Source organism: Octopus bimaculoides, chromosome 1 (genome assembly GCF_046866305.1).
Source record: "Octopus bimaculoides isolate indiv1 chromosome 1, ASM4686630v1, whole genome shotgun sequence".
Classification (NCBI taxonomy): Eukaryota; Metazoa; Mollusca; class Cephalopoda; order Octopoda; family Octopodidae; genus Octopus; species Octopus bimaculoides.
Genome location: NC_142928.1, coordinates 97081010 through 97103324, shown reverse-complemented (window position 1 = coordinate 97103324; position 22315 = coordinate 97081010). Strand labels below are relative to the sequence as shown.

At 36.7% G+C, this 22315-nt stretch overlaps 1 protein-coding gene across 1 annotated transcript in view; it reads left to right on the top strand.

Annotated features, from left to right (window-relative positions):
• Positions 1 to 2234, top strand: part of LOC149137634 (uncharacterized) — a 21406-nt gene extending 19172 nt beyond the window's left edge. Inside the window, exon 2 of the mRNA XM_089354449.1 lies at positions 1356 to 2234. Coding sequence (XP_089210575.1) covers positions 1356 to 1512 — 157 coding nt within the window. The 3' untranslated portion in view covers positions 1513 to 2234. The remainder of the gene's footprint in view (positions 1 to 1355) is intronic.
• Positions 2235 to 22315: the final 20081 nt, after the last annotated feature.

The window sequence follows — 22315 nt, the reverse complement described above, 5'->3', positions numbered from 1 at the left end:
TATGAAGGCAAATAACAAATTGAAAAGAAAACTTCCAAAACATTATCTGGTAAACCAGTCATTTCAGACCAGACCTCAGTAATGTAGCATTGCATAGGAGCACTAACGAAGGGAATATGAAATTTCATCAAAAGTAAATATCTTATGAATAGTATGTAAGATGATTTCTCTTATGTCATTTTCACAAAGTACGGGTAATATTTCTATGGTATGAAAACTGGATTTCTGTGTAAGGTTCTGCAGTTTTCCTTTTGTTTATACATGTTTGCTATAATATGTATAAAAATCAGACTGCAATTTCTAAAGTAATCAATGTTATTAGGAATCTTCAGGTTTTCTCCATTAAGTAGAAGGAAACTGCATTGTGAATTAAATCACCTAATCAGTTGAATTTCATTTTCTCATCTCAGAATTAATGAACTAGTCTTGTAAACCAGATTTCTTTAACAAATAATGTTGAATGGGTGTTTTTTTGAATTACCATAGTTAAAATGCTTTCATTCCTTTATAATATATAAAAATAATTTCTTATTCTTTGTTTTGCTAGAGGATTGTCTATATTTTGATGAAATCTGTAGTGATGCAAATTCATGTTGTGAAATATATTACTTGACTTCTATCTTGTTTCAATCTTTAAACTGAGGCCATGCAGGGGCACTACCTTAAAGAATTTTAGACAAACAAATTGACCCCAATATTTTTTTTTGTAAAGCTTGATACTTATTTTATCGGTCTCTTATACCACACCACTAAGTTATGGGCATTGGGAGACACACACACAAATATACACAATGGGCTTCTTTCAGTTTCCATCTACCAAATCCACTCACAAGGCTTTAGTCATCCTGAGGCTGTTTAGTAGAAGAGGTGCCTTGTAATTGGAACGCAAGCTTCTTACCACACAGTCATACCTACACTGTGTGTATGTGGGAAAATCTCAGAGAAGCAGCATCACATGTGTTTAATCTAAGTTCATTAAATGTTATATATCTGTATTTTAAATGAAATTTCTTGATATAAAATTTGTAAATAAATTGGTAATAGATTTGAGAATAAATCAAATTGGATTGAGTGTTGTAGAAAGTAAGCTTTAAGATATTTATTTTAATATAAAATAATGAAAATAACATTTTTGTAAAATGAATTCATTTCCTCCAAAAATTTATCAGTTTATGAATTTCATATTTAAGATGATCTGAAAAACATAGTTCTGGAATTGCCTTTTCTCTGTTGAAATATGTTGTTCTTCAATTACGAACTCTAAAGCCTGGTAGTTATTGTTATGGTACAAATTGATGCAAAAATGGTCTTTGACTGTTATGTTTAAACATAATTTGTACTTTTTATCTTTGTAGGTGTCCAAGTGATGCTCCTATTCGTATGAGAATGATTTACACTACAACTCTTAATGCTTTAAAAGCTTCTTTGACTGGTATTCAAGTAGAAATTCAATCAAATGACATGGACGATCTAGACTTTCAGGAAGTACTACTGAAGGTGGACAAATCCTGAATATTCTCATCCATATTCTGCGAAAATGTTATGTACATCTATACATACGTATAGTGTCTCAACTCGCATTGTACTTGTCTGACCATGGAAATTTGTTTTTTATTTTTTTTAAGATTTTCTAAAGCAACAAAAATTTTAGATTTCATAACTGATAACTGTTTCATCTGTCTGTTGTACACAAATTAACATTTTTCCTCCGCTATTTTATAACGAACTAATTTTTATCTGACATTCACTATCAGTTTCTTTTTTTATGTTGGCCACATAAATCCAAAAATTTAAAGAAATACTGCTTATGAATATTAAAGGATCAAATCTAAGTTTTTCTTCATGGATTTATTTTTCTATGTGAAGTTAACAAGAAATGTTTAGTATAAACTTCCATTGTGCAAAGCATGCCTTCATGGAAAAAAAAAAAGAATTATACTGATTTAAAAGCTAAAGTGTTAACAAGCATGGAAAACATAATGACTTTTAAGAGCTTTAAACATGGAATGGTGTATCTGCCCTTAGATTTACTAAACTTTAGCTCTTTTAAAAAAATTGTAAGAAATGGATATTCCGTTTAAATTGCTGCTGACTGCTTCTTCCCAACGTGGCTAAACTTTGGTCTGCATCTTTCTCAGCCAGTAGCTTTTAATGTCCATAACATTTTTCTGATTTTTACATCACAATAAATTTGACACTCTATTGAAAATAAAAAGCTTTTTTTTTTCTTTTTACCTTTGTATTTCCATTTGTGAATTATGAATTTAATTAAAATGTATAGAAAATATTTGCAAAGAATTTCTGGAAGCATTGTAGCAATTTCTTTTTAAATCTCAACCTGAATGTATATCTAGTTTACTGACATTTTTGTAAGATCTTGTTTATTTTGATCCTGCACTTCAGAAATTTCAGCATAGATGTCTTATTGTAAGACTGGTAAGAATTGCAAAGAAAAATCTCAATGGGTAGCATTGTTCTGTGTGATGTTTTCATTGAAAGATATTTTATGTTTGAAAATTAACCAGAGTTAATGTTTTTAAAACATATTTTTCTTCAACTTCTTTTGCATTTTGTAGAAAGTTGATTAATGTTAATATATCATTTGCATATAAATACAGGAGTAATTCACTCAGTGAACATTCCCTGTAGGGTTTAGTTAAAAACTACTTGGAAACAATGGTTACCAGATAATATGTTGGGTTTCCTTTCTCTTAAACTCACTGACAAACTATAAGGCATCACAAACCATTCTAAGTAATGCATTTTGAATTGTTATAGGCTTCATGAATACTGAACAAGTTTACTAACTACATTTGTACCAATAAGATAGCTTCTGTGGTCATATGAGGTGCTAGGAATGGCAGTCAAATTTCAAGAAATTTTTTGGTCATAACCCTTTAGCATTCAGATTACTCTGTCATATATATATATATATCATCATCATCATCGTTTAACGTCCACCTTCTATGCTAGCATGCGTTGGACGATTTGACTGAGGACTGGTGAACCAGATGGCTACACCAGGCTCCAATCTGATTTAGCAGAGTTTCTACAGCTGGATGCCCTTCTTAACGTCAACCGCTCCGAGAGTGTAGTGGGTGCTTTTACATGCCACCAGCATGAAGGCCAGTCAGGCGGTACTGGCAATGGCCACGCTCAAAATGGTGTATTTTATATGCCACCTGCACAGGAGCCAGTCCAGCGGCACTGGCAACAACCTCGCTCGAATGTTTTTTTCACGTGCCACGGGCACAAGTGTTAGTAAGGCAACGCTGGTAACGATCACACTCAAATGGTGCTATTTACATGCCAGACAGCTGCTCTGGAAATGATCACACTCGGACGGTACTCTTAGCGCTCCACTGGTACAGGGGCCATCATGATTTTGATTTCACTTGCCCCAACAGGTATTCGCAAGTGGAGTTTAGTGTCCAATGAAGGAGAGGTTGGCATGGGTGCCAGTCGTCGAATTTGGTTTGATTTCAATTTCACTTGCCTCAACAGGTCTTCGCAAGCGGAGTTTAGTGTCCAACGAAGGAAAGGTACGCATAAGTGCACTCACTACACCCCTGGCAGAGGCCTCGGATTATGGTCTCACTTGGTTTGCTGGATCTTCTCATGCACAGCATATTTCCAAAGGTCTCGATCACAAGTCATTGCCTCAGTGAGGCCTAATGTTTCAAGGTCATGCTTCACCACCTCATCCCAGGTCTTCCTGGGTCTACCTCTTCCACAGGTTCCCTCAACCACTAGAGTGTGGCACTTTTTCACACAGCTATCCTAATCCATTCTTGCAGCATGACCATACCAGCGCAATCGTCTCTCTTGCACACCACAACTGATGCTTCTTAGGTTCAACTTTTCTCTCAAGGTATTTACACTCTGTTGGGTATGCACACTGACATTACACATCCATCGGAGCATACTGGCTTCATTCCTTGTGAGCTTACGCATGTCCTCAGCAGTCACAGCCCATGTTTCACTGCCATGTAGCATGGCTGTTCGTACACATGCATCATACAATCTGCCTTTTACTCTGAGCGAGAGGCCCTTTGTCACCAGCAGAGGTAAGAGCTCTCTAAACTTTGCCCAGGCTATTCTTATTCTAGCAGCTACACTTTCAGTGCACCCTCTCCTGCTACAAACTTGGTCACTAGTCCTCAGTCAAACTGTGCAACCCATGCTAGTATGGAAAGCAGACGTTACAAGATGACGACGATGATATATATATATATATATATATAAGGTAATCGAGGTAGTCAGAGTATGCGATAGAATACTTAAGATTATATTAGTCCTTCATCATGGGTTAACAACCATTATTTCAGCCTATGCCCCTCAGCCGGGGCTACCCAATGGACAGAAAGACCGATTTTATGACACCCTCTTGCAGATTACCTCATTGACGAATGACAGGGACCGTCTCTTTGTGGCTGGTGACTTCAATGGACATGTTGGACAACATTCAGGGGGCTTCCATGGTGTACATGGAGGCTATGGTTTTGGTTCCCGCAATGAGGAGGGAACCAGGCTGCTGGAGTTCAGTGATGCAAATGACCTTATGGTTTGCAATACTAACTGCAGGAAACCTGCCAGTCACCTAGTCACCTACTGTTCTGGCAGACACACTAGCCAAATTGACTACATCTTAGCCAGGGAAAGATGGCTGCTTAGAAATGCCAAAACCTTCCCAGGCGAAGAATGTACCCCACAACATAGACTAGTAGTTAGTGACTTCAGGATCATGGCTAAGTGGTTGCCCAGAAAACGACCAGCATGGATGAGAAGGGTCTGGAAGCTTAAAGATCCTGCGAATGGACAGAGATTTAGAGACTTATTACTTGAAGCCTTTGACGAAATAGAGGAGGATATAGCTTCACACGATGTAGAAGACAACTGGAGGTTTCTATGAGACAACCTGCTGAGGGCCACTGACCAGATCTGTGGATGGTGCAAAGACCCTCTCGACCCAAAATAACGTGGTGGTGGAACAATGTTGTTGACAGGGCTATTAGACAGAAGAAACAGGCTTGGAAGGACTGGAAGAATGGTGGTAGCAGGGAATTGTATCAGACTGCCAAAAAGGAAGTTAGGCGACAGGTTTATTTAGCCAAAGGGGAAGCAGACAAGAAAAAAATTGCCAATGTTCTGCGCTGTGAGGACCAAAGACTTGAGGTATTTCGTGTTGCAAGACAGTGTGTGAGAGAGAATCGTGATGTCGTAGGAGAGAAATGTGTCCACAATAAACGAGGCTGCAAAGAAAGAGGATACAGTTGACAGCTGCAATGTATTTCAAACATTGTCAAACCGACAACTGTGTCCAATTCACCTATAGAAACAGATGACCAATATCTAAAATATTTACAATACCTTCACAAGGTCAGCTTTTTACAGGATTCTGACATAAGCTTAAACTATTGATGCTTATATTGAGAATGCAAATGTAAAATTGAAAAATACGTAAACATGTCTTTATTAATGATATGTGTGGAAGCAAATTCAGCTAGAATAGCTTATGGTGATTGTCACTTCTTTACAGAAGGTGGTCCTTTCTTCAGTTAGTAAGCACTGTCATGAGATTTCATGACAGTAGTATACCTCTCTCCAAGAAAAAATCAGATAATAATAATAAGTTGCGAGGTGGGGGGAGAAAGAAAACAGTGGAAAAGAAGAAAAAGAAATAAAAGAAAGAGAAACAGAAAATTAGAGAGAGAAAGGGAAAAAATAGATAGGGATAGAGAGTGTGATGGCATTCGAAAGTATCTAACGAAGGTTTGATACTTCGTTCCGCTTGTGAAATGAACACATATATAAAAACGCACACATAAAATTAAATGTATATCTACATAAATACAAACATACATACATATACACACACATATAGATATGCATACAAACATACAAAAATATCTACGCAAATACATGCCCTCGTAGAATAAAAATATATACTCATATACATACACACACACACACACACACACACACACATATATACATGCATACACATACCTACATACATACATACACTACCTACAATACATACATATAAATATACATACATACACATACCTACAATACATACACATAAATATATAGAGACATATCTTCACATCAAGATAAATATATACATCATAACGTATATACGCAAACAACTTTTAAAAAAGACTGTCTGGTGTATATAATATTAAAATGTTAAAATAAGGAAATTGTACATTAATTTGATATGACATAATTAAATGTGTGAGTAAACGAAAAAAAAAAAAAATCTTGGCAAAGCTTAAGCTTAAATTTATAAAACAATTGAAGGCTTTCTTAAAAGTGAAGTTGAAATATGCACTAGCATTGTAACGCAAAATAATTATAACGTGTAAAGTCAAATTCAAATGTGACAGTCAAAATTTTATGAAAGTCAAAACATTTTTCCCCATAAGGTATTTTTTCGGTTGACATTTTAAACCTCGCAGCATGCCTGCAGGAATTTAAGAGCTCGTGTCTCTGTTTCAAAGCCTGTTTATCCTGGAACAGGATTAAGAACTTTTCTGAGAGGCAAAGATTACATTCCAGAGGTTTTTTTATAAGCTCTATATCTGTATGATGATGCGTTTTCTAGAATTTCCCAGGTTATATTGAAAGGACAGGTGTCATGCTCTTTCAATTCTCAGACATGCATTGCAAGACTAGTTGCTGTCCTGTTCTTGGGGTATCGGAAAGAATTTCGGTGGGAATAGAATCAAGTCTTGAACAAATTTTCTGAAGCCCCCGTGTATGTTTTATATATTCCTATGAGCCATCTACTTACACTTTGGCTCTATAAACAATTCTTTTTTCAAGACATTTACCTTCCAATGGACAGCAAGTCTTTTCTTTGAAGTTGTAGTTTCTCAGATTAAATTCAGTACTGTAGTTGTCTGTAATAATTTTTGTGTTTTCCTAGTTAATAAAAGAGGTAAAGTTTTTGCAACAAGAATAGCTAACCTTCAGTGTTCTCCTATTAAATATTCTATAGAACTTATGGCTGGATTGAAAATGTTTAGAAACTAATTTTAAGAATTCCCTACCTATATTAGTTTTTACAGCAATATAAAATGCTGGGTTAAACCACAAAACAATTCAAATACTAAGAAATAAGCATACTCAATTTGATTTGTACCAAATAATTTAGGAAAATGAATGGGTTATTTCCCTTGGCTATATATAAGGATCCCTTCTAGGGGCCCTATTATTGATTTTTTTTCAACAACTTGAGTATGCCATGAGGTTTCCAGACATGAGTTCTCATGTGTCAAGTTTTATCAAAATCGATAAAACGATGTAGGAGGAGTTAGTTAACAACTCCACAAACACACCCACAGACAGAATTTCCCACACACACACACTTCTTCCAAAGATATGAATCAACTTTTAAACAAGAATTCAGCACAGATAATCCTTTCCTAAAGAAAAGAACTATAAATAATAAACAAAAACTGAACAACGCACAAACCACCACCAATTTCAACCACTTAATCAACAACAACCCTCCTCATTACCCTCCATACACCATAAATAGAAATCACTTACAACCACCACTTTTGAACCACCTAAAACTAAACAGGGAACAAACTGACAGTCAACGCATTTATGAAATAGATTGCACCAAACCTAACGATCACCCATACACCAGGAACAGAACACACCAACAATGTCCCAATACCAGGCATAACCACTGCATAACAACCCAAAACAACACTAGGATAAGAAACACACCACATGCTAGTCACTACTACCCTATGACACAAAATTACTGGCCCCCACCGAACTCAAGAACAACACAAAATAACACCAGATCAAGAAACATTCCACATACTAGAGTTACACACATCACTAACCAAAACACCCATAGACACCCACACACATATGACAATCTAAGGCAACAATACTACCATTCCCCCGAACCAATCCCATATAACCTCACAGACAGCTCATGCAAACAACATTTTTTAGCCCCAGACCAGAGACACCAGGACACAGGCTGGAATCTAGTAATCAGGAAAAACCGAAAATAATCAATCTCTCAACCAAACCTCTTTCAAGCATAAAAATAGGGCTAAAAATTCACCCCAACTCCACGCAGAGCCAACCAAAATGAAGTGAAGGACAGTATAACAGAATTCTGTAGAAAATTAAGACTCACAGAAGCATTAACCAATCACAACACTGAAGATGACTCACTAGTCAAAAACAAAAGTGAGCACATCCCACACAAAGGTAGAAATAAAAATCTAGATGAATTCTGCAACCACATCGAGAACTTCCCTTACCACACCATGCATAAACAGACAGTTAACTCAAACTTTAACACTACACAATGGAAGGAACTAAAAGAACTCCAAAATAATGAAGATATTACGATTAAGGAAGCAGATAAAGGAAGTGCAGTTGTAATAATGGACACATTATACTATAGAAACCTAGTAATCTCCATGCTGGATGACAATCAACACTATGAAAAAGTCACAAACTACACCCCACAAAAAATAATGAAAACCCTGTCCTCACTAATTAAAACACATGGAAATGAACTGACAACCAAGGAGATTGATTTTCTAACAAACTTCAAATGCAAGCCTAGCCTCTTCTATGGTCTGCCAAAAATACACAAAAGACAGATCATAAATGAAACCATCAAAAAATCACCAAAGACATACATACATACACCAAACTCGGGGGACCTAAAACTGCGCCCCATCTTAGCTGGCCCAGCCTGTGAAACACAGACTAAGTCTATTTATGGACATCCTCCTAAAACCCTTCCTTAAACACATCAATAGCTATATCAGAGATGACTTGGATATGTTAAATCACCTCCCAAAGAAAGTCAAGGAAGAAACAATCATGGTCTCATTTGACGTGATTAATTTATACACCAGTATACCTCATAATTATGGACTAGAGGCAATTCAGTTCTGGCTGGATCAATTCCCGAAAGAAATCCCAAACAGGATCAGTAAAGAATTCATTACTAAATCGGTTGAATTCATCTTACGAAACAACCACTTCATGTTTGACAATACTTTCTACCGACAAAAGTCCGGAATTGCTATGGGCACTAGGGCAGCTCCAGTCATTGCGAACCTAACAATGGGTTACCTGGAAATAATGATATGCCAGGAATCTTTATCCACCTTTGGAAACACCCTTTCCCAATACATAAAAGAAAATTGGAAAATGTTCCTGGACGACTGTTTCATACTCTGGAATGAAAACACAGATGAACTCTTGAAATTCAAAAGTCTATTGAACAGTGTCAACCCAAACATACAGTTCACAATGGAGTACAACCAAAAGGAGCTCCCATTCTTGGATATACTACTTAAAAAAGTAAACCTAAAAATAGAAAAGGACATATTTTACAAAACCACAGATGTCAAACAATATCTACTATTTGATTCATGCCACCCAAGACACACCAAGACAAACATCCTCTTCAACCTTGCAAGAAGGATATGCACAATAGTGTCAGAACAAAATACTAGAGACTATAGACTACAAGAACTCAAAAACACACTAATTGACAGACACTATCCAGTTCAACTCATAGAGGATGGAATCAGACGTACATCACAAATTGACATAGAAAACTTAAGAAAAGTTAAACACAGCAACACACCTTCCCCGAAAATACTGCCGTACATATCCACATACAACCCAGAAACAAAGAGGCCTTCACCATCATCACCCAAAACATACCCATGCTACATAAGGACCCCAAATTAAAGGAAATTTTACACACACAAAATCATTAAAAGCTACAAACAACCAAAATCACTGAAAAAGATCCTCACAAAGGTAAAATTATTTTCCAAAATAACAGATGCAAAAGTAAAAAAATGTGGTCGACCAAATTGTGCAATGTGCTCAAACATTCTAGAAGGTTCAGAATTCCTCTTCAAAGAGGGACAAAAATTCAAAGTTAAATCTGACTTTACTTGTGCCTCAGAAAACCTTATTTATGTAATAAGATGCTCGGGCTGCCACGAAAACTACATAGGGTCCACAGGATTATCGCTCAGACGCAGATGCACTCTGCATCGACAGCAGATTGCATGCCCAGAACACCGAATGATACCTTTTAGTGAGCATATTGAGAAATGCGCAAAACAAATGCTACCACAATTTATAATCTTTCCTTTCTATCAAGGTGCCATTAGAACACCAACACAAATTAGATTAAATAAGGAAACCTTTTTCATTCAAAAATACAAACCCAAACTTAACCATTGCTAACACATTTAAATAAGGAAATTCATCACCCCGCTGAAAGGGGAAAAAAATATAGAACAAAACCATGGTAAATTAATGAAATTCTACCAGCTCCTAGATTTCGATTATCTCCCTTATACCGGAAGAAATCCCTAATTACCTCCCCCTATCTAGAACGCTTCTTTTCAGATTGGAGCGAACACATGTTACAATGAAGTAGAGAAATTTGAAAAGACAACACGAAACTGGTTATTTCTCCAAATACAATGTTTATATACCAAAAAAATTTATAACATTTTTCTGACATAATTTAAATATATACTTTAACCATGTAACACAAGCCTTCTGTAGTTTTTTTACTCTTATTATCTTTTATATATATATATATATATATATATATATATATATATATATATATATATATATATATATGTATGTATGTATATTTATTACTTAATAAATGGTATGGTATAGCACATTCACTGGCTCAGTGCTCGTTGGGTATGTGATTAACAAGCGACCAGTTATATAGTATCCCACTCGCAAGGGAGTGATGCTTGATGAATCGAAACAATTGTAGTGGTGAGAGATTTTCATAGGCTCCATCTTCCATCGTGTGTGTGTGTGAATGTGAGTGTATGTGTGTGTGCATGTACAAAAAATACACACACACAGCACACACAGAGAAGAGCTTGAATGCCCTGTAATTCATATGGAGGTGAAATGGTTCTCAAAAGGTAATTGTCTGTGTTGTTTTGTTACACTTTGGGACATTATTTTCTCATTTCTGGTTAACAACAATTTCAGACAACAAATGGCTGCAGCTAAACATGATATTTTATTTATCAAATACATTTGATAAAATTAATTTTTTAATAAATGGCTTCAAGGAGAAGATTCTGACCTCATATCCTCCAAAGGAACTCTTACTGCTTTTTCCGGGAAAACACAGCTCTATGAAATGAATATTGTATGTCATGCATTATTACAATTCCCTAGTATGGAAATCAATTAGCAGTAATCTTTATGATGATGACCTTTTATTGTATGTTGAACATTTGAAAAACTTGCATGATGATAGGCAAAATTGGTTTAGTGATCTACTGAAGTTAAATATACCATGTTGGGTGACACTTCCTTTTGAAATTAATGTTGCTGATATAGATATCTGTTTGCAAGAAAATTTCATCAAATTGCAGAGTGATGAAATATTTCATGCAAGATTTAAAAGATGGGAAACATAATGTATGGAAAAGTAATGACACTGCTACAAAGTGTCCACTACTCTAGGAGAAAGCGCAGTTGTATGTTACTGCTTTTCCTGCATCTTACCTAGTTGAATCTGGTTTCAGTCATGCACTAACTTACTGCCAAAAGCTCGTAATTGACTTGGTGATGTTGAATGGGGTGATCTTTGATTATCATTGATAATGCTGGAATTGAACATTACAAAACTTGTGGAGCAGCATCAACTGCAAGGTTAATTAAAGTAGCACTAAAGTACTATCTTCTTTTAATAAATATGTCCTTGTATATTTATGACTCATTTTACTAGTGAACATTCATTTTCCATAGAATTCAGCTAGTTGTTAAATTTTATGTGCAATAAATTGGTTATGCACCTACTTCACACAAAATATTTTAACAATTTTTATACAAGTCCTAATAATGGTTTCAAATTTTGGCACAAGAGCAGCAATTTCAGGGGAGGTTTAAGTCAATTACATCGACCCCAGTACTCAACTGGTACTTATCTTATTGATCCTGAAACGATGAAAGACAAAGTTGACCTTGGCAGAATTTAAACTCAGGATACAAAGATAGGCGAAATGCCACTAACCATTTTGCCCAGAGTGCTAATGATTCTGCCAGCTTGCTGCCTTAATACAAGTCCTAATAATATATAATTATAAAAATGCAACAGGATTTTTTAAACATTGAATAGCTATGGGGGTTTAACACAAGTAAAATAGGAATCAAAGGGGTCCATGGATAAAAAATGGTTGAGAACCCCTGCTCTAGAATATTTGTTAACTTCCCTGCATGACTAGTGCTACTACTGCCTGAGAAACTGTGGTGATCCAGTATGCCAGTGATTATCAATGTATTTCCATTTGAAATGGAATTTGAGAATAGTTACTCAGCTTGAGTCTATCCACATTTTTGTTCTATTTTATTTTTTTAATTCTGTTTCTTTAACAGTCCATCATGTCAAAGAAGACCAAGGGAATGTTGAAGCAAGAAAACAGGGGAATAAATGAGGATTGGGAACTGCAATTTTATTCTTTGTTTGCAAAAGATAAGATGATTTGCCTGCTTTGTGATACTGTAATATCAACATTAAAGTAACTCAATGCCTATCAGCATTATGCCACTCATAAGAACAATAGATATTTCAAATTAGTGGGAGGGGGGAAAAAGTTTGCATTGCAGAAATTGAAGGATGAAAAGCAAAAGCTAAGACAGTTATTTCAAGCAGTGGTAAGACACAGAAATAATGCCACTGAAGCAACTTATAAAGTAGCTTATATACTAAGGAAAAAAAAAAAGGAAGCTATTCAGTGATGTGGAAATAATAAAAGAAGGCATTGTAGAAGTTGTAGAATGCTTAGACCCTGATAAGCTTTCAAAATACAAACAACTGCCTCTTTCAAGGAGAACCATAACTGATCGGCAGCATGAATTAGCCCTCAGCATAACAGAACAGCTTCACACAATGCTTCAAAGGAAAATACATATTATTCAATCACTTTGGATGAATCAACTGATACTACTGGCTCAGTGCAGGTTTTATACTCCATTCAGGCCATAACAGAAGATTTTATCTGCCACAAAGAGTTAGTGGTTTTGAGCACTCTTATGGATACAATATGAGGAATAGATATCTTCACAAATTTTCAAGATAAATGTCATGAAGTTAGACTGAATTTGGTTAATTTAGTAAGTGTAAATACATTCACACACCCACATACTTGTATGTGTATATGTACAAGAGGTTAGTGGTAATATTGTATTATAGGTTGTGTTAAAGGATAAAAAAAAGTATTATCAGGTCAAAATGCTCTCATTTCTTATTGTATCAGCAAAATCTCTGTGCTAAATCTACTATTTTAAGTGACAAATTATAAGTATTGTTAACTATATTTGTGCAAATGCAACATGGCATCATCATGGCATCATGCTAAAAAGTTGGGCAATGAGGTATTCAGTGTATATTTGCCATATCATTCTAAAGGACAGGTGTTAAAAGAAATTTTATCTTTGCAGGAACAGATAAATCTTATGAAGAACAGAATCAGCAATGTGAATTATTGAATGAAACATCAGGACATCACACTCAAATTAGCATTTCAGATTCATCTAGTTGACGTCTCCAAGGCTCCTAAAGAACAACAGATGGAATTGATTGAGTTCTCACCAGATGACATTTTGAAGTCCCTATTTGATGCTAAGAAAGATCCGATTGAAATATGGAAAGATTCAATAAAATACCCATGCCTATGGCAACATGCATGAAAAGTGCTTTCCTGCTTTTCAACCACTTATTGCAGTGAATTTATATTCTCCTACCTAACAAAAATCATGACACCCTTCAGGTTGCAAACGACAGATACCCATCTAGGGGATCAGCTGAAACTGCAGCCCTCCATGTTGCAACTAAATATTCAAATGCTTTCCTACAAAAATCATTCACAACAAAATCATTAACAGGTTAAACAATTTTTTTTCATTTTTTGAAGCTTATTAGTACATAGTGAGATTTTTACAAAATAATGTAGATTTTGAAGAATATCTAATTGCAGTTTCTGGAATACAGCCTTATTAGATTACAACTAACTTAATGCAGCCTTCCAATGTGTAAAACTTCCCCACTTCTGGAATATGAGGACTGTTCTTGGCATGCATGGTTGAATAAAATGTTGGGTTATTAATATATATATTCTGCAAGATGTTTAACCCATAAACTGCGACAGGTCACCTCAGTGGCCAACGTGACAGTGCGACAGGCCACATGCATGGCCACAGAAGTAGGGCATGATCTGACCTAATTTTGATGACGTATAATGTATGCACACGATACCCTTTCACCCAAGAAACAGTGTAACCAACCACAGAAGGTGTTAAGAAACATTGAGTATTTTTTTTCGAGTGATAGATCGATGTTGACCTTTACCCAAAATAGGCTCAGCAGTTCGTGTTACATACAGCAAAATCCCAGCAGTTTATGGGTTAAAGCTCATTGTACTTTGGGAAGATCCTGATGCCTGATCAAAGTTCTTTTGTGACTTTCTTCCTGCACTTTGTCTATGCTAGAACCCACTCCTGGCTCTTTGCACTGTCAAATTCTAATGGTGAATGTTTGTTGGGTCAAGGTATTGTAATGAACTTTAAACTTCAGCCTTCAAACTTTAGATATCATGACAGCAACACATCTGTGTGTGTTTGTTTTTATGTAGTTTTTACTGAAGTTGTCTTGTTAAGTTGTTTGTTGCCTGTCATTCATTAATTTTATATTAATTTTATATTAATTTTATATATGTTCACACAAGTGTTAATAGCCTTGGTTTGCTTCATCATAAATACATTCACACACCCACATACTTGTATGTGTATATGTACAAGAGGTTAGTGGTAATATTGTATTATAGGTTGTGTTAAATTACTTTTGTGATGTGTCATTAGATGTTTTTGTTATGTATTGTTATCTTTGTATTGTTTATTTATTTGGGTTGTTGAGGTAGTGAAGTTATTTATATCTAGGTCATGTTGTCAGTGGAGTTATTAGATATGTGTTCATTTGTATCTTTGCTTTTATGTCTGTTTTTTTTTTTTCATGCTAGATATTCATTAGATGAATATATTATTAACTAGCAGAAATACCCGGCGTTGCCCAGGTTAAAGAGAATAATGAAATCTAAAAACGCCGTCTAGACTACGCATCATCTTTATATATAGAGATGTATATACACACACGCACCCAAACACACGTATATATATGTATATCAATATAAATATATGAAAGTCAATGAAGTTTCGTAAAAGAAGGTGATCATGTACATACTTTCTTGCTGTTGTGATTATAACACCTCATTGTAAACTATGTTCCTTGTTTTCCCTTGTGGAGCATATACAAATAGGTTTTTTGTTGCTGCCCACTCTTGAGCAGCCAACATACAGTTGTCCATGTGAGAAGCAGGGCTCTTCCAAGAGAAGACCAGCTACAGACAGTGTTTGACCCTGATATTTGTTTATGGACATGGCAAAAGTCACACGAAGGGGGAATTGTAGTCTTCTGAATGTAAAAGGAATGTCTGCTCCTGATGGAGTAAGAGGAATTCTTGGAATAAAAACGTCATCCCCTTTTGCACATCCAGAAAGAATGGTAGCCTCGATAACGTGTGACATCATTTTCTAAATAATGCTCATCTGTTATGTTCAGGTTAAATTTTCATCAACATCAAAAATATATGAATTTTCATGGGAGTTATGGCCGTTATGCAAAGAATATAATTTCCAAATTTCATAAAGATCCATTCAGTACTTTTGACGTAGTTTTGGATAAGAAAACAAATGACTAATGTGTGTGTTTGTGTGTATGTGTATGTGATGAGTGTATATATGTATAGATATCTGTATGCATGTATATATGTAAATATGTGTACATATTACATGTACATCTATATATATATATACATCTACACATATGTATACATATACATGTATGTATAGATCTATATATCTATACATATAAGTGTACATCTATATATATACATATACAACTCTCTCTCTCTCTCTCTCTCTCTCTCTCTCTCTCTCTTTCTCTCTCTTTCTCTCTCTCTTTCTCTCTCTCTTTCTCTCTTTCTCTCTCTCTCTCTCTCTGAAAGTATCTGTCATTACAGTATCGAAATGGTGTACATATACATGTATATGTATACATATACATCTCTCTCTCTCTCTCTTTCTGTCTCTCTCTTTCTCTCTTTCTCTCTCTGTGAAAGTATCTGTCACTACAGTATCGAAATGTGATTGTTTCAGTTAGTGGAATAGTTTCATTTTAAAGTGAAAGTATTTGACATGAGTGTTTTTGTTTCACTTTTGACACGTAATACTTAAATAGTGGAGGAGATATTATGTTGCCGTGTGTTCGAACTCTGCAAGAAGTTAATTTTTTTTGACTAAAACACAACTGGAACCCTAAGTAAGGCATGTGTAAAATTTGAATGAAATTGGTTGCGTAGTTCTCGAGTTTTAGGGATTCACACAGACAGACAGACAGACAGACAGACAGACAGACAGACAGACAGACAGACACACATTCTCATTTTTATATATATAGATGCACAGCCAAATATCCTTCCTGTCAGTAACTTTTACCTGTTTTGTACATAAAGGATCTTTTATTCCACACACCTTTAAAGGTAAAAAAAAATTTGGTGATGGGAAATGACTCAGCATTTTTTTTCCTTCGGAGAAGTACAAATATAAAGAAAAAAGCACTCACATATGTCTTTTAGTTTTCTTCTACAAATTTACTCAGAAAGCTTTGATTAGTCTGGAGCTTTAGTAGAAGATGCTAGCACAAGGTGCTGTGCAGCGGAGCTCTATCCGAAACTTCATGGATGGGAAGTGAACTTCTTAAACATACAGCCATAGCTATGTATGAGGATAAGTGTGGATAAATATTTGTCATGAGGCATACAAAGGCTGCTGGTAGTAGTGCTATGATGCATGAGTTGATAGAATGAAAAGCCAATGACAAACTTTAAACTGCTTGACAGTGGAAGGAAGTAATGACAACAATAAAACTACATATTGCTTTTATTTCTGCTTTTTTTGTGTGTCTATGCTGACATTGGCTGGATAAGATTATTGAGACAATATTCTATAATTGGATGCTTCTCCTACCACCAATTATTACTTTTCAAGTTTTATAATTTATCTTCATTCTACCTTATTTGCCCATCTGTGTCTGTCTCCCTACTTAACAACCTGCTCATCTTTCTACTCTACTTTTAATCTTACCATGCTGATTTATATATGTTTCCTGCATTTGTGTATGTTACCATCTGTTTCTCAGCATATCTACCTGTTTTCTGTTCATTTCTATACTCTCTTCTGGAGTCTATATATTCTTACCTCTCTTTCATTAATGCTTTCAAGAATAAACACAGTAAATTGACTCATATATTACAATATATAGTGAAGGCACACGGCTCAGTGGTTAGAGCATCAGGCTTACAATCATGAGGTAGTGAGTTTGATTCCCAGAACGGGCTGCGTGTTGTGTTCTTGAGCAAAACACTTTATTTCAGATTGCACCAGTTCACTCAGCTGTAGAAATGAGTTGCGATGTCACTGGTGCCAAGCTGTACCAGCTTTTGCTTTTCCCTTGGATAACAGGGGAGGGAGGCTGGTATGCATGGATGACTGCTGGTCTTCTATAAACAACCTTGCCCAAACTTGTGCCTCAGAGTGTAACTTTTTAGGTGCAATCCTATGGTCATTTATGGCTGAAGAGGGTCTTTATATTACAACATATATGACATGCAAACAATGTATGTATCCTTGGTTCTGATTTAAAAAGAGGCAGAAAATCTATTATTGATAGAGATGGAGAAGGTTATTTTCTCATTTATACCAGAGATCTTGTCTTTTATGCAATTTTTTGTTAGATAGACATACTACCCCACCACATGTGTATGTATGTGTGTATGTATATCTATCTAACTCTCTCTCTCTCTCTCTCTTTCTTTCTCTCTTTCTCTTTCTCTATATATATGAAGCTTAGCTGTCATTCATAAACTGAGTTGGGCTGGGAGTTTTACCATGCTTTTGCTAATTGTTTTAGGTGCCTGTATAAGTATTAGCAGATGTAGACATCTTGACCCCCTTCCCTAACTTTGACCTAGCAGAACATAGAGGTTGTGATAGCTAGAATTAAAAAAAGGCTGCACTAGGCAGTTACTTACCTTTGACAGGATCCCCTGATCCTTTATATGGTGGTTGATGTGGAAACTAGGGATTGATGAGTGGTTAATGAGAGTTGTACAGTCCCTGTACAGGGATGCCGTTAGTAAGGTTAAGGTCGGCAATGAGTATAGTGAAGAGTTTGGGGTAGAAGTAGGGGTTCACCAAAGATCAGCCCTCAGGCCCCTCTTTCATCATAGTCCTCCAGGCAATAACAGAGGAATTTAAGACAAGTTACCCACAGGAGCTTCTTTATGCTGATGACCTTGCTCTCATAGCGGAATCATTACCAGAACTAGAGAAGAAATTTCAGGTGTGGAAGCACGGTTTAGAATCGAAGGGCCTTAGAGTCAAAGTTGCAAAAACTAAAGTCCTAGTAAGTAGGAAGGCAAACACATCACAAACCCCTTTAGGTTGATGGCCCTGCTTGATCTGTAGAAAAGGTGTTAGTAGAAACTCCATAAGTTGTACCCAGTGTAAGCTATAGACGCATAAGAGGTGCAGCAACATCAAAGGAAGGTTAACCAGGATGATAGCTTTTGTGTGCGGCAGATGCACAGGGGCAATAAACACTGCAGATGCTCAGAAAACAGATTCCATCACATGCCAGGGGAAGAAACTAGAAGTAGTTGATAGGTAACCAAGTCTGTAGTGGGAGTGGATGCTCATTGCCACTAGAATAAGAATAGCCTGGGCAAAGTTCAGAAAGCTTCTACCTCTACTGGGGCAAAGGGCCTCTCACTCAGAGTGAAAGGTAGATTGTATGATGCATGTGTGCAAACTGCCATGCTATGTGGCAGTGAAACATGGGCTGTGACTGCTGAAGACATGCGTAGGCTTGAAAAAAATGAAGCTAGTATGATCCAGTGGATGTGTAATGTCAGTGTGCACACACAACAGCATGTAAGTGCCCTGAGAGAAATGTTGGACACAAGAAGCATCAGATGTGGTGTGCAAGAGAGACGACTGCACTAGTATGGTCATGTGCTGCATATGGATGAGGAGAGCTGTGTGAAGAAGTGTCACTCCCTAACAGTTGAAGGAACCCATGGAAGAGGGAGACCCAGGAAGACATGGAATGAGGTGGTGAAGCATGACCTTCGAATGTTGGGCCTCACAGAGGCAATGACGAAAGATCAAGACCTCTGAAGATATGCTGTGATTGAGAAGACTCAGCAAGTAAAGTGAGATCACAGTCATAGCCTACTACACCAATGTCACATAACCAACCCATTTAAAAAGTACTTTTGAATCGTCAGATGACATGCCGTGCTTCAGGAGATCTATTGAGTCTAATAAAATCAAAATCAGTGCCACCTGACTGGCTCCCATGCTGGTAGCATGCAATAGGCACCATTCATGTATGGGTCATTGCCAGTGCTGCCTCACTGGCTCCCCGTGCTGGTGGCACGTAAAAAGCACCATCCGAACATGGTCAATGCCAGCCCCCCTGCCCCAACTGGTTCCTGTACTGGTAGCGTGTAAAAAGCACCATCTGAATGTGGCCGATGCCGGTGCCACCTGACTGGCTCCCATGCCAGTGGCACATAAAAAGCACTCACTACACTCTCGGAGTGGTTGGTATATATATATATATATATATATATATATCATCTCACACACACACACATACAGATTGTGGTGAGTATATTGTTGTCTAAATTACGCAAAAATGAAAATATCACTGACATCTTGATATATTTACCAAAATTACATAAAAATATCTCGAAATACTAAAGAGTAAACTTATTCAATAAAATCGCCATTGGCTTCAACCACAGCCTCCAGAAGACATTGGAATCTCCTGCAACTTTTCTGGATGGTCTTCTTGTTTGAGTTAGTGAATGCTGCCATAATCCTTGCCTTCAGTTCATCTTTGGTGTTACAAGGAGTTTTGTTGATCTCTCATACAACTGTGCCCCACACATAATAATCAAGGAGGTTGCAGTCTGGGGAGTTAGGTGGCCAGATGTTAGGGGTGATGTGGTCACAGAAATTGTCTGACAGCCATGACTGGGTTCCTCTGCTTGTGTGGCATGGTGCAGGGTCCTGTTGCCAGATATAGGGTCTTCCAGCAGCTACCCTCTTAACCTAAGGAAGCACTACCTCCTCCAGGCACTGATGTATGCCTTTATGTTGAGTCTGAGGCTATGTGGGAAGATGAATGGAGGCATAACATCGCCATCACTAATGATTATTCCAAACACCATGATGTTGACTAGATGCTTGATTTTTATCACTCTCAGTACATGTCTTGGGGACACAGCAAGCCAACGGTTGTTCTGAGTGTTCACCATCTGGTCATATTAGAGCTTCCAGCTAGAATGCCAAGCAGTACAACATGTTGTTTCCAAATTTCTGGCAGAGTGAATTGTGTCATGGTGCTGTTTTTCTCACAGATGGTGCCCAACTGATCCTACTATACTGTGTAGTTGACAAAATCTAAATCAAACAATGTGCATGTGTGAAATTAAAAATATAAAATGTCGACAATTTACCCATCGCATGTATATATATATGTAGGCACAGGCATAGCTGTGTGGTAAGAAGCCTCATTGTGAAGACATTTGGACAAGTGTCTTCTACTATAACCTTGGGCTGATCAAAGCCTTGTGAGTGGATTTGGTTGATGGAAACTGAAAGAAGCCCGTCATGTATATATATATATATATATATATATATATATATATATATCATCATCATCACCATCATTGTTTAACGTCCACTTTCCATGCTGGCATGGGTTGGATGGTTTGACTGAAGACTGTCAAGCCAGAAGGCTGTACCAGGCTCCAATCTGATCTGGCAAAGTTTCTACAGCTCGATGCCCTTCCTAATGCCAACCACTCCGAGAGTGTAGTGGGTGCTTTTTACGTGCCACCGGCACCAGGGCCAGTCAGGCAGCACTGGCATTGACCATGCTTGAATGGTGCTTTTTAAGCATGGTCAATGCCAATGTATGTATATTTGTGTCTGTGTTTTTCATCCCATCACCACTTGGCAATCAGTGTTGGTGTGTTTATGCCCCCATAATTTAGTGGTTCGGCTAAAGAGACTGACAGAATAAGTACTAGGCTTAAAAAAATAAGTCCTGGGGTCAATTTGTTTGACTAAAACCCTTCAAGGCTATGCTCCAGCATGGCCACAGTCAAATGACTGAAACAAGTAAAAGAATATATATATGTATATATGAATGATGTATTATATGTTATGTGAGTGTGTATGTACACACACACACAGTGTTTTGAGACATTTTCAGGAGAGATATTTATTAATTTCAAACAAATTTATTATTAATTATAAACTTCTAATCTCCTTCTGACTAGGATTCTCAAACTTCAATGCACTTATTGAAGCGCTGCAGCCACTTCATTTGGGTTTCATGGGAATCTTCCAAAGTGAAGGTGTCCAGAACCCTTGTCACAACCTCTTTCCTTTTTCTCCTTTAGCTTGGGAAACAACTAAATGTTACGAGTAGCAAGGTCTGGACTGTAGGGAGGGTGAGACAGAGTTTTGATGCTCATCTCTGCCAAGTAGCTTGTTACCAGTTCGGAAATATGTCCTTGTGCAGGTGCCACCGACCTACGTGGAAATGCTCTGACCTTTTATGACAAAATCTCTTCCAGGACTCCCCCAAAGCCTCCACAAAATACTCCTTGTTACTGTTTGGCCATAAATAACTAACTAAAATGATAACTTTCTCATTTCCTGTGAACATACATTATCTCTTTACTTTTCATCTTTCAAAAGATCATCTCACTATGCATGCAAATCACTATATATGTCATATCACTATACCTGCAAAGATCCATCAATTGTATGCTATGTTAACAATAGCAGCCTTATATTTTCTATGAATAACCAAATATACACCAAGGAAATGTGGTCAATCTTGATAAGTAACAAATATTTTGGTACTTAACAGCTACTGTTTGAAATGCATCACACTATTGACCATTACTGTCATGTCTGAGAATACAAGCCTTCTGCTGTCATCATCATTGCTGATCTTGTCATCATTAGTTCAAACTTTCTTTGGTATGTTGTCATGGCTGGGATGGATCTGCACCAAGCACATACTCTGTGATAGATTCCTCTCAAATAA